The following is a 16,336-nucleotide window of genomic DNA, read 5'->3' as shown; positions in this document are numbered from 1 at the left end:
TGTTGTCTTTGCTTTTTCGCAGTCTCTTTCGGAGTTTTTGCAGTCTCTCAGCCGGTGATAACACGGACAGCTGAGATCTCAAGGTTGCATCTGTAAAGGCAAAATGCAACACTTAACAGAGGCAGCATTGTTTATACCAGACAGAGTAATGATTCCCCCGCACTTAAGGGAGGCACACACAGTCTACACAGTAGCATAATTTTCCCATCCCAAAGAGAGCACACATAACCCACGGGAGCCCCAAAATGGTGAGTAAGGGGGACTGATTGTTTCAGGGCTGTACTGTCCTCTGGGTTTCTGTGCCTTGGGGAGAGCCAACAGCTGCAGGAGGCACCTACACTGAACACTGTCCCAACATTTTCCACAGGAGTTTATCCTGGAAGATATCTTGCTGCTGAGGGTGACCTGGGAAGCAAGGGAGGGTCTTCTACTGCAATGCAGCTTCCACCCTGGCCCATATGCAGCTTGCCTGTGTGCAGCAATGGTCCCCCCGCCCCTTGCGGCACAGTGGCGCGGACATGTTAGCCTGACTGGGACAAGGACCATGGTGGCTCTCCCAATAAACCCGTGCAAGTGCATTGCCCACGTTCTGGATGAGACTTTCGAAGAGATTACCGAGGCCGATTACTGCGATCTGATAGACCACATCAATGCGCTATTCCGCATCTAGGCATGCATGCAGCCCTAACCCTCCTCTCCCGAAAAATTTCCTTCCTGAAAATAAAAGCCGCTTACCGGGAACCTGCTCTTCTGTTTGTCCTCCACCACGTACCGGCTGCTGCGACTGGCTACCTTCCTCCTGGCTTGAGAAGAGCTCCTGGTTGCATGTCTCCAGGGATTCCGGGGTGTCTCCCCCTGCCCCAGCACCCTCACTCCTGCTTTCCTCCTCCTCCTCCCGCTCTGAAGTGTCCATCATGGTCCTTGGAGTGGAGGTGGGGTCACCCCCAAGTATCGCATCCAGCTCTTTGTAGAAATGGCAGGTCGTGGGGGCAGCGCCGGAGCGGCGGTTTGCCTCATGGGCTTTGTGGTAGGCATTCCGCAGCTCCTTCACTTTAATCCTGCACTGCAGCGCATCCCAGTCATAGCCCCTTTCCATCATGGCCCTTGATATCTGCCCGAAGGTATCGTAATTCCTATGGCTGGAGCGCAGCTGGGACTGGACAGCTTCCTCCCCCCAAACACTGATGAGGTCCAGCAACTCGCCATTGCTCCATGCTGGGGCTCGTTTGGCGCGTGGAGGCATGGTCACCTGGAAAGATTCACTGATAGCACTCCACACCTGGCTAAGCAAACAGGAAGGGGATTTTTAAAATTCCCGGGGAATTTAAAGGGCGGGTCTGACGGTTGGTCACCTGAGGTCAGGGCAGTAGAGTTTAAACTGATGAGCAGAGTGGCTAGAACGGGCATTGTGGGATACTGCCGAATACTTCTGGAGGCCAATCAGAGCGTATTGGGCGGCCACACTGGCGCCGCAGCGCAGCAGCAGCGGCGCAATACTCTTTATTCCTCTCGGGGAGGTGGAGTACAAGCAGCGCTGTAACCGCAGAGATACAGCGCTGTATGTGCCTTGCCAGTGTGGACGGGGAGAGAGTTACAGCGCGGTTGGTGGCTTTATTGCGCTGTAACTCTCAAATGTAGCTAAGGCCTTAGATCTATCTGTGCATGTGGTCAAGTCCAATACTATGATTTCCTTTCTCTCCTAGTGTGAGACAAAGGTAGGGATGCAGATGGCAGCAAACTGGTTCAGGCTCAAACCCGGAGTCAGCAGTAGATTTGTGTTTTCCGGATGGTTAGCAACAATTGCACTTTTTTAAATCTGTAGCACAACCAATTATCACAATAATGAGTGCAATATAAATATTGGTAACTAATTGAAATGAGATTGAGTTTCAGGTCATTTCCACTTCCTTTTGGTTTGCATCCAAGAAAATACTTAGCCAGTGGTTTTTCTGGTTATTTTCATCGATCTCATGACTCTCAACAAAAAGCAATTGTTATACTAGGACAGATGTTATATGAATAAACTTGAAGAGCACTGTAAATGAGAAGTGTGTTGTTGATGCTCTCTGCCGTCTCACCTTTTTTTCCTCCCTTCCCCACTTAAGATTAAAAGGTGTACTGGATCGCGAAAAAGAGGAACTGGCAGAAGCTGAAGTTATAAAAGATTCTCCTGATTCTCCCGAACCACCCAATAAAAAGCCTCTTATTACAATAGATGAAATACCTCCAGTGGAAAAAACAAAAGGTAAGTCAAAATGATTGCAACAGATTTTGAAAAATAGTAAGTCAGGTAAAATTGGTGTGAATTGCAAGATCTCATATACGGTTGTCACAGCAGTTCATATTTGCTTGAATAAGATAAAGGTGCATCTCTTGAATATCCTTTGTGCAGATTTAATCGTTCAGTGCTAATGAGAGTCATGGCTAAGTCTTTATACACAAAGGGGGTGGTGAGAGGGGGTCAAGCCAAATCTTACTATGAGTTGAATAGTTTTGGTCCAGGTGGAGGGATGAAAAACGAGCTGTGAGGTTGAAGGTTCAGGGGACTGATACAAAGCCTCTATGTTCCTGATTTGAGTTCCATCTGATTGATTGCTGTTCATCAAGGGCCAGACTGTGATAGTTTTAAATGTGGTTAGTACCTTACATTGTATGTGGTCCCACTGATTTTGGTGGAATTACATTTGGAGTAGGAGCTTCTCAATGTGCACAAAAATCGCAGTCTCATCCTAATCTAGGTAGTAAATTTATTGGGTTCAAAATTCATTTCCTTGTATAGAGATGTCACTAATGTAAAATAAAAAGCCATGAGGGTAACACAGAGGAGAGCGGAAGAGTTACTAGAAAATATAAAATGTATTTACTTGGTGAGGGTTCTTTTCTATAAAGACACACTACCCCAAAATAAAGTGCTAAATAAGGCATAGAGGTGGAATACAATGCACCGTACACCTGTATGGGAAAGAAGGCCACAAAAGCCAAGTTAAGACAGAATGAACAAGCCTTAGCAGGGGACATAAAATTGTTTTATCCTAGAGTGAGGTGTCAACTGCAGAAGAGTTGAGTCTTGGAGATATTTGAAAAGTTAGTTTTAGTGAATTCTGAGAGATGTCTTCTGATTTTTGTGTGTGTATAATCTATTGATCAGTGGTTTTCAATGTATGGTCTGGGGGTCCACGGGCTATGTCTAAAGGGTCCGCAAAAGGTGACTATGAAAATAAAGTTTCAGATCCCAGAAAAGGCATTCTGTTTTTCTGATCAATCAAAAGTATTTGAATACCACCACCTACAGGTCAAAACCCAGAAGTATTGTCGTTACCATAGATGCCCACAGTTTAGTGCCCTTTCTCATGTTGCATCAAATGCCATGCTGAGCATGTGCAACATTTATAAAATATCAGTTTTCAGGCCAACACTTATATGGTGGGGGTTTGCAGACCGCTGGTTGAATTTCCAAAGGGGTCCACACTTTCATTTGAAATTTTTTAGGGGTCCACAAATGGAAAAAAGGTTAAAAATCACTGTATTAGTTAATTGACATGCTATGTAAAATAGAATATTGTGGTGTGGTCTGAAGGTTCTAGAGAGAGCTGCATTATGCAGACCTGGAGCTAGAGTACTCCCTGGAGCAGTCTATAAAAGATAAAGAGTGAGATGGGGTAGTTCGCATACTGAGATTCCCCTCAGCCAATATAACACATGCTGATGGAAAGCTCAGAGCGCTCTGTTGCTCCCCACCGTCCTTGGCTGTTCTGGGTGGGGATTTTTTTTGGGCTAGTGGGCCACCATTCTTGCTGGTTGAACAGCTGTATTTCAGAGCTGTCAGCAGAGGCTGGTGCTGAAAGGACAGTGACCACTTGATACTCTGTCAATCAGCTGGAGAGACCAGGCTGGGATATCAAGGAGAGGTACTGCCTCCTTTGATGGCTCCACTACCATATATTGCAGTAGAGCAGCCACAGCTTCAATTCTGCCTTTAGGACAAGGTTTGATTGATGCAGAGCAATTCCTTGTCTGCTACGGGTTGTGAACAGGATGGGGTTTGCCTCCTTTGGATCCATTTACTGCTCTGCATAGGCATAAAGCCTGGCCCAGCTTCATGTCCACAGAATAGTAGAATCCATTTTGGTCAAATGTACTGAAACCATAAAATAAACCATATAGAACTAACATAATGTGGGAAAAGGTAACCTCAGAACCTTATACCATCTAAACCTCCCACCTGTTTGCAGCTGTCATGTTCACCTAACCTACAGTGTAAGTTTCTTGTGATAGGGACCATGTCTTACATTGGTCTTTAATGTGCTGTGCTGGTGCTGTATAATTTGTTCTGTAAACTTATATTGAATTAATATTTGAGAATTCATTAATCAAATCACCTGGATTCTATTTTCAAATCTAATCCTAGGGCCAATGTCCTTGCTGTCTTTGTGGAGCAATAGGATTAATACAGCCAATTCCAGAAAACACCAAGAATTTATTGGTCGTCTGAACTCTGTCAACAATAAAGCTGAGCTGTATCAACATCTTAAAGAGGAAAACGGGTTAGTATTGCTGAATACATAATATATTCTATATACAGGAATAAATTAGTCATAGTAGTAATCTGTTAAAAGGATTCCTTACCTCTTGCACTAATTTAAAATTAAAAAAACATTTTTTTACAGGAAAGACATTTAATAATCTCAAAAAAAAACAGGAGTACTTGTGGCACCTTAAAGACTAACAAATTTATTTTAGCATGAGCTTTCGTGAGCTAAAGCTCACTTCTTCGGATGCATAGAATGGAACACACAGACAGGAGATATTTATACATACAGAGAACATGAAAAGGTGGAAGTATGCATACCAACAGGCAGAGTCTAATCAGAGTCAATTGATTAGACTCTGCCTGTTGGTATGCATACTTCCACCTTTTCATGTTCTCTGTATGTATAAATATCTCCTGTCTGTATGTTCCATTCTATGCATCCGAAGAAGTGAGCTTTAGCTCACGAAAGCTCATGCTAAAATAAATTTGTTAGTCTTTAAGGTGCCACAAGTACTCCTGTTTTTTTTGCGGATACAGACTAACACGGCTGCTACTCTGAAACCTGTTAATAATCTCAGTTTTCATCCATTTGCCCCTACTTCATTGCAACCCTCCCCCTAACTGAGCAGGGCTGAATGCCACCCTGTTCTCTTGGATTGCTTCTTACACAATCCTCCTTATGCTTGTAGGGGGCCAAATAGGAAACGAGATTAAAACCCAAACTCCCCAAAACAGCATCTCCATAAAAGTAGCTAAATCAAACATGGCAGAGATAAAACCATTGCATCTTGTACAACACATTAAAGGAATAATAACATCTCTTGCATCCCCATAAATCCAACAGCCATCAAGTAATCGTTAGAATGGGAGTGGCCAACAAATTAAGCAAAAGGGTAAAAACAGGGGAAAATGTTAAATACTATTAAGGATTTGACAGAAACTGTTACAGCTCTAGAGATTCAGAGGAGCAGACCCTCCACAGTCAGACACGAGTCTGTGTTTTGTCTTGCCTTTGTTAACCACTGCTGGAGTCAATAATGTAACGTCAGTCTTATCTGTGATTTTATATATGGAACTTATTGCTCATTTACCCTAGTTGTAAGCGGAAAGTTCCTTGAAAGCAAACTTTCCTCTGGTTTAATGATTACGGCATAATGAGGTCTCTTAAAAAATAGTGTTGGGGTACTAGAAAAGTATAAAGAAATGTTTATATAAAACCACAGATTTGCCTTTTATTTTTAATCATTTGAGTGCATGATAAATAAACGATATGCTCTAACTGACCAATTGTCTTGACCTATTTTTGTATTTCAGAATGGAAACAACAGAAAATGGAAAAGCCAGCCGGCAATGAATGTTGGTTTTTAAGAACTGTGCTTGGCCATATTTCATTAATATTTTATGCTGGATTTGATATTGGTACCATTTCAGTAAGATTGTATAGATCTGTTGCTTTGATTGGTTTTACATTTTTCTGATTTTATCCTTTTTCTATTAAATGTAAAATTTGCGTATTACATTCAGTGAATTGTGTGCAAATTGGATTTGTCTTGAAGTATCTTATAATCATATTTTAGGATGAAAGGATGTTTCTCCTGCTACACACACAAGCAAACCTGTGAAATGATACAATCTGATTTTTAGGTCTGTTGTTTAATATTGAAAAGCACAATATTCAAGCATTTTAAAAAAATGTATTTGAGCTTTTTTCTGTTGTATTGATACATTTTTAGATCTGTATGAAACTCCTCAAGAGGCCACGCTCTAGGAGAAGAGAAATATAAAAATACCTATTAAGTACAGACTCTTAATCTGGAGTTCCTCGTTGAGAGTGTGAAGTTCCAGATCAACAGTTGGGCAGTGGGGTGAGAAATGGTTTAAAACCTTCATTAGAGTATAAATGATTGGGGTAAGGGGTAATCTTGAACTTCTTAAACAAGATTAATTATTAATTTCATCAAGAGAATTATTCAGTTTGAAAGCAAAGCTTTTCTAGTAGCTATTTATGCCAGAATTAACAAAACAAAAATCCTTGCCTTTAACTGGTAACTGGCTGCTCCCTTCAACTTGCCATCCACAGGAATGTACAGAAAGAGACTACTGGGTGTAAAATAAAACCCAGTTCAGAGAGCAGGGCCCAATCAATTATTCTTTCTGCGGCCATGCAGCAGAGTTACTCCAACCTTTGCTAAATTAACTTCCTTTTGCTTGATGGCAGCCGGTAGAAACAACTGACTTGGGTTTACTACAGTGCAAGATGTGGTACCATGCTCTTACTTTAGGAAGAAGGGTAGCTGACACATAGGCTTTTCTTCTAAATAAGTTAGTATGTCACATAGCCAAGTTTCATCAACTGAGAAAAGTATGAAAGCCACAGATGATGATGATTGATGGCTGGATCAGAACACAAATATCATGTGAGTACTCCTTACTTATATTCGTAATGCTGACCATTTAGCGGGATAGAAATAAAATACAGAGCTTCAAGGTGATTACATAGCAAGTATAATGTAATGTAATTACGAAGTAAATACATGTTTTATTTCTTTCTTGATATATGATGATTACTTTTAGAGTCACCTGGTGTAATTATTTAAGTAATCCATAGGATCAGTTAATAAAGAGTACTTGCATGATATTTTGTTTGTCATATTTTACATTTATATGGTGATTGCTGAGGTTCTCAAAGCTTGGTGTCACACTGCTGAAATCCAGTGACCTCTGGGATGGGAAGGCAACCATTTCACAGCACTTCATAACAGTTGGGGGAGGGAAAACTTTGACCAAAGATGCTGGAGCAAATCTCTGCATTTATAAAAAGGGCTTACAGATATTGAAAGTCCTCTCAGAGCAGACAGGACTGATTTTTTTTTTTTTTTTTAATAAGGACTCATCCGAAAGATCTCTGCAAAGACTCCCTACTCTTGAGTATTATAGAATCTTTAATGGCCACAAATACTCAAGTCCTTTGTTTCCACCTCTTATCTGAAAGCCAGCATGTCCTGCAGCACAGGGTCACCTACCACCATATTGAGGCATTGATTCAGTGCTGATGCAGAAAGAAAAGTGCCACTTAGAGCCTTGCAATCTGACAGGACCTGATTACAAGTATCAGGTTCAGATGTGAAGACAACCTGACTCTCTGACTTGGATTGGGTTCTCTGATCATCTCCTGCTGCCCCTAGGGTTGGCAGCTCAGTGGCGGCTGCATGCCCTGCTCCCACTGACTGCTGCCACCTTGCTGCTCTCAGTGTTGTGCAGAGTGAGTGTGCCAGCAAGTCACAGCACCTCTCACTCCACAGTGCACACACAAAAGTGAGGCAGGAGCAGGGCACATGGGCCACCACGTTGCCAACCCCATAGGCAGGAGACAATTGGAGGCAGATTGCAGCCACAAGATGTGGGGAGCAGGAAGCTTCCACCAGGCCAAACCTAAAGGACGAGGCCACAACGTTAACACAAGTATTAGTCATGTCTGAAAGCGACTTGACATGAGTTTGGGTCAGCTGTGGGTTAGTTGGGTTCAAGATTGGCTTTAAAATTAGGCCAGCCTCATTTCTTGCAGCACCTAAAATTTTATGGCAGTTTCTCATCTTAAAATTTACTCGGCCTGAGAGCACTATCTGATGTGAACTTCCTCCTGTCTATACTGAAGAAGATTTTAAGTCTGGAAGCTGAGCATTTAAATGTCAATATGACATTAGTTGCTGTTATTTGTAAAGAAACATCAAGCAGAAGTGCTTATCCTTTGTATCTGGGCATTCTCTACCTGTCCCATCCTAATGTTCCATTTATATTAGGCTGCACACTTAAAATATGTATGTGAATATTTAATCACAGGAAGAGAAATCCTGCATGTTCTATTAAAAACAAACATACTGCATAAACAACCCAAATAAATAGCTACACATGATTCAATAAAAATATTTTGCTCTTCTGAAGTACCTGCCATACAAGATCTCAAAGCACTTTACAAACAAATGGGCCCCAGTTCCCCAAGGTACTTTAGCATGTGCCTAATGTTAAGGACGTGAGCAATCCTATTGAATTAATTAAGGTATTGATATACTTCAAAGTAAGACATGCTTACATTTCCTGCTGAATTGGGGCCACAATTTCATTTTAAGCTTCACAACGATCCTGTGAGGTAAGTGAGCTTGTTACATGTGTTATATTCTATATTAATTATCTTTGTTCTGCCCTTTTGATGCTTACCCAACCCCACCCTTCCCCTGCAATAGCACCTTTGAAGCCTCATACCTCCTCTCTGGAGAGGTTTTAATAAACTTGTATGAGATGGTCTTTTAGGTCAAGATATTCAAACATGGACTCCAAAATAAATAGCTAGATTTTTTCCTAGAGCTAAGCACTCAGCAGAGATGGCATTCTGGGCTTTTAACAGAAATTAAAGGTTTGGGTGACTTTCTGTCCAAACTTTTACCACATTTGAACCCGTTTTAACCTTTTAATGGCGGTTCAATAAATAAAAAAATAACGTTGTTGTTTTAGGTAAAATGCTATATTTAAGTGCCGACAGCATGGTTGATGCTGCATAAGAAACACATGAAGACAGTCCCCTCACCCATGATTATAATTTACAAATTGATACATCTATTATAGTAGCACCCACAGGCCCCCATCAGGATTGTGGCCCCGTTGTGCCAGATGCAGTACAAATGCGTAGGCACTTCGTCCTTGCCCTAAAGCTCTTAACAATCCAATTTGAAACAAGACTCCCCATGTGAGTGTACTGAACAAAAGGAGGAAAGAGGGAGAGGGATGATAAGATCCTGTGGCTGCGTAGGCTTGATCCTGCTCCATAGAAATCAATGGCAAAATTCCTATTCACTCCAGTGGTACGAGTTCAGGTACAGGTTGACTGTTCAAAATCATTTGACGTTCCCAAATGTTGTTCAGCCCACCAATCGGAGGACCAGGTCCTCAGCTGGTGCAAACTGGCATACCTCCATTAATGTCAATGGAACTATTCTGATTTACATCAACTGGAGACCTGGTAACCAATTGGTTGGTTTCTTGTAGGTATTTCAGCAGTTGTCCTAAGGAAGAAGCTTGTGGATAAATGCAACACTATAATCCTGAACTAGTGCCATCAATTCATGCAGAAGATCATCCTTGATTCTAAACCAGACTATTGCGGCCACATTCAGAATGATTCAACTGCTGTTACAAAAAAAACCCCATAGCTCGTTGAGTAGGTATAGGATGATACTGTCAACAATTTCAATGCTTCTTGTCCACACCAGCAACCATGGTGCTGTTCTAATAGTCTTCAATATAAATTAATGATACATTATCGTTAGCTCTGGAAGTACATTTTCCAAAATGAACCCGGTACGTGCAGTTGCAATGTATAGGCTGATGAAGAAAGGGGGATATTTATAGGTAGTGCCAATTGAAAAAAGCCAGTCTCACCGTCAGCTATAAAGCAAGTTTTGTTACTTGTATATTAATCCATGTTTTATAGCTCTATCGAGATTGTTCTTTTTATTAGCTATTTCATTGTGTTCTAAGTGCAAAATATCATTACTTTTACAAGAGTACAGCATTGGCAGAGAACAAATAGCTATCCTAAGAGGATTTACTTTGTAGCTGTTGGTAAATGTAAAGGATAGACATAAATTTTTCATAGTTACAATGCCAGTGGGTCTCGGCCCTTTTCCATCAAAATCTTTACTACTCTTTTAGCATGGTGCAACTTCACAGCAGAGTGCATTTCATGGATGTGATCCTATGGCATTTCAAAGAGCATAAAATGGAAGGAGATGCTAATTTGAGGGAGAATTTCTACAAGTCTACAGAGGTATATGTGAATTAGTGAACAATTTAAATATCTTGTGTGTTAGGTTATAACACTGTGTGGTGAACTTTCAGTTTGTTGAATATACACCTTACGTATAAATTCTTTTAATTATGGCTTCTTTTAATATGTTTTGGCACTAGAACCAAGATCTTGAGCTGGTCTGGTCTACAGTGGAGAGTATGAGCCTATGCAATTTTTACTGGCATAATTCCCTGTGATCTTCCTTTAAAAACACTGCTTTGCTTTTATAGTTAAGCAGTCTGCATTGCTCTAGTTTACGAAATGGAATGTGTGTGAGTTTTTGTATTTTATTAAATACCTTTTTAAATACAGGTTTGAAAAGATTGGGATACAAACACTTAAATATCCAGAGTCTCCAAGAGATTCTCTTGCTTCACCCAAGTCTGAGATGAGTAAGTAACAGGTAAAATTTTCAAAAGCACCTAAGTCCCATTTTCAAAAATAACAGGCATTCAGGAGCCTTTGTTCTATTGACTTTAAGTCAAACTTAGGCTCTAGGGCCTGGATCCTCAAAGGTATTTAGGCTCCTAAATTCCAAGAGCCGAAGTATATTTGAGGATGTAGGCTAATGTCACTTATGTGCTTTTGAAAAACTTGCCCAATATCTATAAAAATGTATGATTATGAGCTAATGGTTAGAGAAAGAGACTTGGGTTCTTTTCCTAATTGCCATCACCAACTTGCTGTGTGACTCTGGGGAAGTTATTTAAGCACTCTGTAAAATAGGCTGATATTTCCACTCCAGTTTTTCAGATTGTTCTGAGGCTTGACTTTTAAAATATATTCAGATCCTCAGATAAAAGGTATGAAAGTGAAGTATTTGTTATTAATAAAGAGGGAGAAATCTTTCATAGAGTTGTAGAAATGCTATTCTGACCTGAAGAGGTCATTTAAATCAAGATCTATATTTCTCAGTGTTGTAATTGTAGGGGTCCTGACCCAAAAAGGAGGTTGGGGGTGAGGTCACAAGGCTATTGTAGTAGGGGGTGTTGCGGTACTGCCACCCTTCTGAGTTGCTGCTGGTGGCAGCGCTGCCTTCAGCATTGGGCATCTAGAGAGCAGTGGCTGCTGGCTGGGAGCCCAACGCTGAAGGCAGCACCGCCGCCAGCTGCAGCACAGAAGTAAGGGTGGCGATAGCATACTTCTGCGCTGCTGCCTGCAGAGTTGGGCCCTCAGTCAGCCTCCGCCACTCTCCAGCCACCCAGCTCTGAAGGCAGCAGCACAGAAGTAAGGGTGGTATTGTCATCCTTACTTCTGCACTGCTGCTGGGGGGACGTTGCCTTCAGAGCTGGGTGCCCGGCCAACGGCCACCACACTCCTTCTGCCTAGCTCTGAAGGCAGCGCAGAAGTGAGGGTGGCAGTGTCACAACACCTCCCCCTAAAATAACCTTGTGACCCCCTCTGCCACAACTCCCTTTTGGGTCAGGACCCCCAATTTGAGAAACACTGGTCTCCCCATGAAATCTGTATACTATAGGGTAAAGGCACACAAAAGACCAGATTTCACAGGGGGAGACTAGATTTCATGGTCCGTGACACATTATTCATGGCCATGAATTTGGTAAGGCCCTATATATAGGCACAGTCTGAGCTATGTCAATACTTGCCTCTTGGCAATCCTTCCATATCAATCTGTTGCTACAAAACAAACCACTAACCTTTTGGTTTTGTAACTAAATCTGTTTCTTTTGGCATCTTGCATTAATTGTTAGTTCCAGAATTCTGTATTGTGATATCACCTTAACTTTTAGGGTTTAACATCTTTTTCAAATTTAAAACCGAATACAAAGTTAAGACGTTTATCCTTTGTGCATTTTCTTCCTGAGTAATAGACAAATGTGCCTCTTCTGAGACAGATTCTTAGTATAATCCAGATTTAGGGTAATCTCTCCTGTGACTATTGCCTTGATCGCTGTGGCTAGTAATATCTACTTTGTAATGAGGTGGGAGTTGATATTTTGGAGGCTGGAAAGGTGGTAGAGACTGAGGCAGTCTTGAGGCAACAAAAGTTACATTGGGCCTGCAAGGTTGCTGTTGGGAAGAAGGTGGCACAGGTATCCATAAATGTGGTGAGGGTGGAACCTCCCGTTGAGGTACAGGTGCTTTGCGGGGTTTCAGCATGTCCATTTCCAGGTCAACATAGTCAAATAAGGGTCTTCCCTGAAAAGTCATAGACTGTGATTCAAGAATCTTCTTGTGATATTTACAACAATGGTGGGCAACAATTATCAGAGCCACCATGATTGTTGCACATAAGCTAATTAGCAAGACATTTCTAATCCAGGAATTGCTCTCTTCGTTATATGTAGGGAAGGTACTGTTTAAAGTGCAGGATCCATTAAATGGCTTTGTAGTGGGCAAGCAGATTCCTCCATATGAAACATTCTCAATGATGTCAATTTTGTATTCTGGCAACATTGCCTCAGCAAAGTATGGGCTGACATTCCCATCAGGTACTCTTAGTTTATTCAGCACTTCCTGGATTTCATCTCTTGAGCACCAGCTCAGTGATCTGTTGCTGCTTGTACACAGAGACCTGTTGTACCATGAGATTACAGTGGACCCAGGTCTGAGGGCAGTCAGTGTGATGCTCTTAAGACTGCTGGAGTTTAAATATTTAGAAAGCTTGTCAAGAAATAAACCAACCCTTTCTCTCTCTCTCAGGAATGAGTGGTAACTGTTTTTCGTTCTGATGGTATAAATATGGCATGGAATGCTGGTGGGCCTCAAAAGCTCAATGATGAGAGGTTCCCAAACAGTCAGACCCCCTGAATCTGTGGCAGATAGTACAAACTCCTGAGGTGAATATTGAAAATCAGTACTGAGTGGATAGCCATACATGGCTTGGAGAGACGCATTAAACTGAAGCCAGCTTTCTGGCCCTGATGGTGAGCCATCGACTGGGTTTATTCCAAGGGTCAACTGAGTTGAGTTGCCATCTTCCTGATCATAAAATGTGTCAGCGGGTACTGAAAAATGGAACTTGCATCCAATAGTTGCTGTTATGAATTTAATGGAGTTAACAACTTTAGGGAAAGTGTTTGTTTGACCTACAAAGGATGAAGTAAGCAGGAGGGAAAGTTACAAGAAACAAACAGCCTGGCTGACAGTGAATGATGATAAAGAAACCTTGTAAAACTTACGGCAACTAATTAGTTTCATAGATTTTTATCGAGTAAGTATGCCCTGCCCCCTCTCCAGTGCATCCCTTGACCCAGCCTTTCTTGAGCACCACAAATGACTCTTTCCTATGAAATAGGTGACTTTTTTACCACATGCAAAATGATGCTTGTACCCCTGCTGAAGATAGCTTGAAGTCCTTTCAGTCACTTCCCCTCTTACTGATTGATCAGGAAGCTATAGCGTTGCACTTGGGTTTCTATAATACCCATAACAACTACCTTCCCCTTAACGAGGAGGGTCACTTAATCTTACATGGAAAGGTATGATTCAACCTCCAAATATCTTCTTAGATGAAGAATGGCTCATGTTCATTAAAGCAATATCAATTTCTGAAAGATCTGGGCATCGCATACAGCCTTCATTCAAGTTTCATATTCTGGGACAGATCCAGATGTACCCAAAATCTAAATCCCAGACTTGAGTTACTTTTCATTGCTTTGAGTCTCCTCTAATTGCTTCTTCTTGGTTTCAGGTTTGACTTTTTTTTTTTGTCTACATTCTTTGTTTCCTTTACACTAATGACAGTAGTTCCTCAGACCATTTCAACAGGAAAAGAGCTATTTCACTTTTAAAATCTGCATTACGTTGGGTGGCTATACGGGTTTTTAAATGACTGGCTGACAACCACCTTGCAGGGCCTTTTGAACTTCCCTTCTGTGATATATGTCCTTGGTTGTTCTCTTTTGGTCAGCAACATAGGGGCCACCAACAACTGGAGGCTTTAACTGAGAAAAGGACTCACCTCACTTATGGGTTGATTTGACTGATGCTATAACTTTGGTCTGTAATGACACTGAAATTTTGTCGGTAGTATACTTCAGCAAGAATTTTGCATGTGTGTTTTGCCATGTATTTGCATGTAATTTTAAAACCACATCTCTCTCTCTCTCCCTCCCTCTCTCTCTCTCTGTGTATATATACATATATAATATAAAATAATTATATGTAGTATATAAATTACTGTTATTTTCTAGTCAATATTACTACCTGGCTACTACAATGAAATGTGTTTTTGTATGAAAGGTTTCATAGAGTATTGCCACAATATGCTTTGCAGTGAAACCTGCATAAGGGATCATCACCAGTATGAAGTCCCATTTCTGCAACCATTTTACTCCCATGGTTTCCAGTGCAATTTTGTTTGACCTTTAAGACATTGTCTCTACTAGACAACCAATTTTGGCTGTTCTCACATGTGGCTGCTTAAGATGGGTTTCATTTAAATACAATTATGTGACTTCAGTATTGCATGCAAGTAGAAGCTATAGCTATAGTGGGGGTACCTAGGGCATGTTTTAGGTGGGATATTTATGCATTTATCAGTGCCAGGGTTAGGCATGAAAAAAATCAGTGAATTATGAGCAGAAAGGCTATGAGGTGCTTCCAAATGGTGGGTACAAATGGGAGAAGGGAAGAGGAGGTGGAAAACAGTGTAACACTCCAAGAGGGCAGGGAAGGAAAGAGATAATATTCCCATTTTTTCAGCAGAGCAAGTAGGGCACTATGGTTCGGTAAGCCATACCAGCAAGATATTTATAGCTGGTACGGTGTACCGGAAAGAGGAGCAGCAGAACGTGGAGCCGCTGGGCGGCCCCACACCTGCCTGCAGCTTCTCCGGTGCAGCTGTACCATTCCCAGCCCTTCCTCACAGGGTCTCCTTCGTCTGTACAGCAGCTGCACTGGAGGACAGGGCTGGGGGTAGTACAGCTGCGCCGGAGGAGCTGCAGGAGTGGGGCTGCCCAGTGGCCCCATGTTCTGCTCTTTTCCCCACTGCGGTTCCTGGGAGAGCCCTATGGGGGCGGGGCTGGAGGTGGTACAGCCACCAGAGGAGCTACTGGCATTCTGCTCCTTTCCCCGCTGCAGTTCCCGGGAGAGCCCTGAACTACAGGGCCACCAGGTGGTCCCATGCAGGCAGCTCCTCTGGCATGGCTGCTGTACGGCCCCAGCCCCACCCCCAGCCTTGTCCTCCAGCGGGACTGCTGTACAGATGGAGGAGACCCCATGTGGGGAGAGTCAGAGACTAGATGAGAGGGGCAAGAGATTTTAAATTCCATGGTGGAGCATGAAGAAGTAGGAAGGAGACGTCTGAATTCTGGAAAGTGCAGGGAGGCAGAGAGAGCTTGCAAGACTAGAAAAATAAGTTCCAACTTCTGACTATGGCTGACATTAGAAGGGAGGAGCCACTCTGCATTTGGGAGAGACTGAAGTTTGTTATGCTTTTGCTTTCCAAAGTAATTGTGTATATTACCTGGAGTTATGTCCTGAGGCACCTGTGACACAGAAAACAGAGGACGAACCCACGGAACATGTGTAGATTGCAGTGATTCATATGTGGGGAATGGCAAGCTGCTTGTATCTTGGTAGACCAATGAAGATGACATCTGTACCAGCTCTGTGAAAATGAAATGATTAATATTTATTACTGTATTAGATGAGATATTCTGACTTTTTTTTTAAAACCCACATTTGTTTTAATACGTTCCAGTGTTAGTAACACTGACAAGACTTTTTTTAACCATGTGATTACCAAAAAAAAAAAAAAGCCACAGAAGAATGGAATGTGAATTTCCCCATTTATGAGTGGCAGCTACCTGATTCTGCCATTGATTCATTGTGTGGTCTTGGTCAAGTTACTTAACCTCTCCATCTTGATTTCCCATCCTTAAAATGAGGGTGATGCCAGGTGGCAACAGTGGTGTTAAGAATCAAATAATTAGTTGAATTTGTAAAGCCTATAGATGTGAGGCATTAATTTATTTTATTATGCAGTGAGTTGATAT

At 41.9% G+C, this 16,336-nt stretch overlaps 1 protein-coding gene across 9 annotated transcripts in view; it reads left to right on the top strand.

The window, feature by feature from the left end:
- The window catches only part of INTS13 (integrator complex subunit 13), a 38,519-nt gene extending 31,350 nt beyond the window's left edge, over window positions 1–7,169 (top strand). For all 9 annotated transcript variants that reach the window (XM_044994159.1, XM_044994123.1, XM_044994168.1 and 6 more), the window contains 3 exons: window positions 2,106–2,245; window positions 4,409–4,544; window positions 5,846–7,169. In XM_044994159.1, coding sequence (XP_044850094.1) covers window positions 2,106–2,245; window positions 4,409–4,544; window positions 5,846–5,885 — 316 coding nt within the window. In that variant the 3' untranslated portion in view covers window positions 5,886–7,169. The remainder of the gene's footprint in view (window positions 1–2,105; window positions 2,246–4,408; window positions 4,545–5,845) is intronic.
- Window positions 7,170–16,336: the final 9,167 nt, after the last annotated feature.

Source organism: Mauremys mutica, chromosome 1, assembly GCF_020497125.1.
Source record: "Mauremys mutica isolate MM-2020 ecotype Southern chromosome 1, ASM2049712v1, whole genome shotgun sequence".
Classification (NCBI taxonomy): Eukaryota; Metazoa; Chordata; order Testudines; family Geoemydidae; genus Mauremys; species Mauremys mutica.
This window is presented reverse-complemented; position numbering and strand designations above follow the sequence as displayed.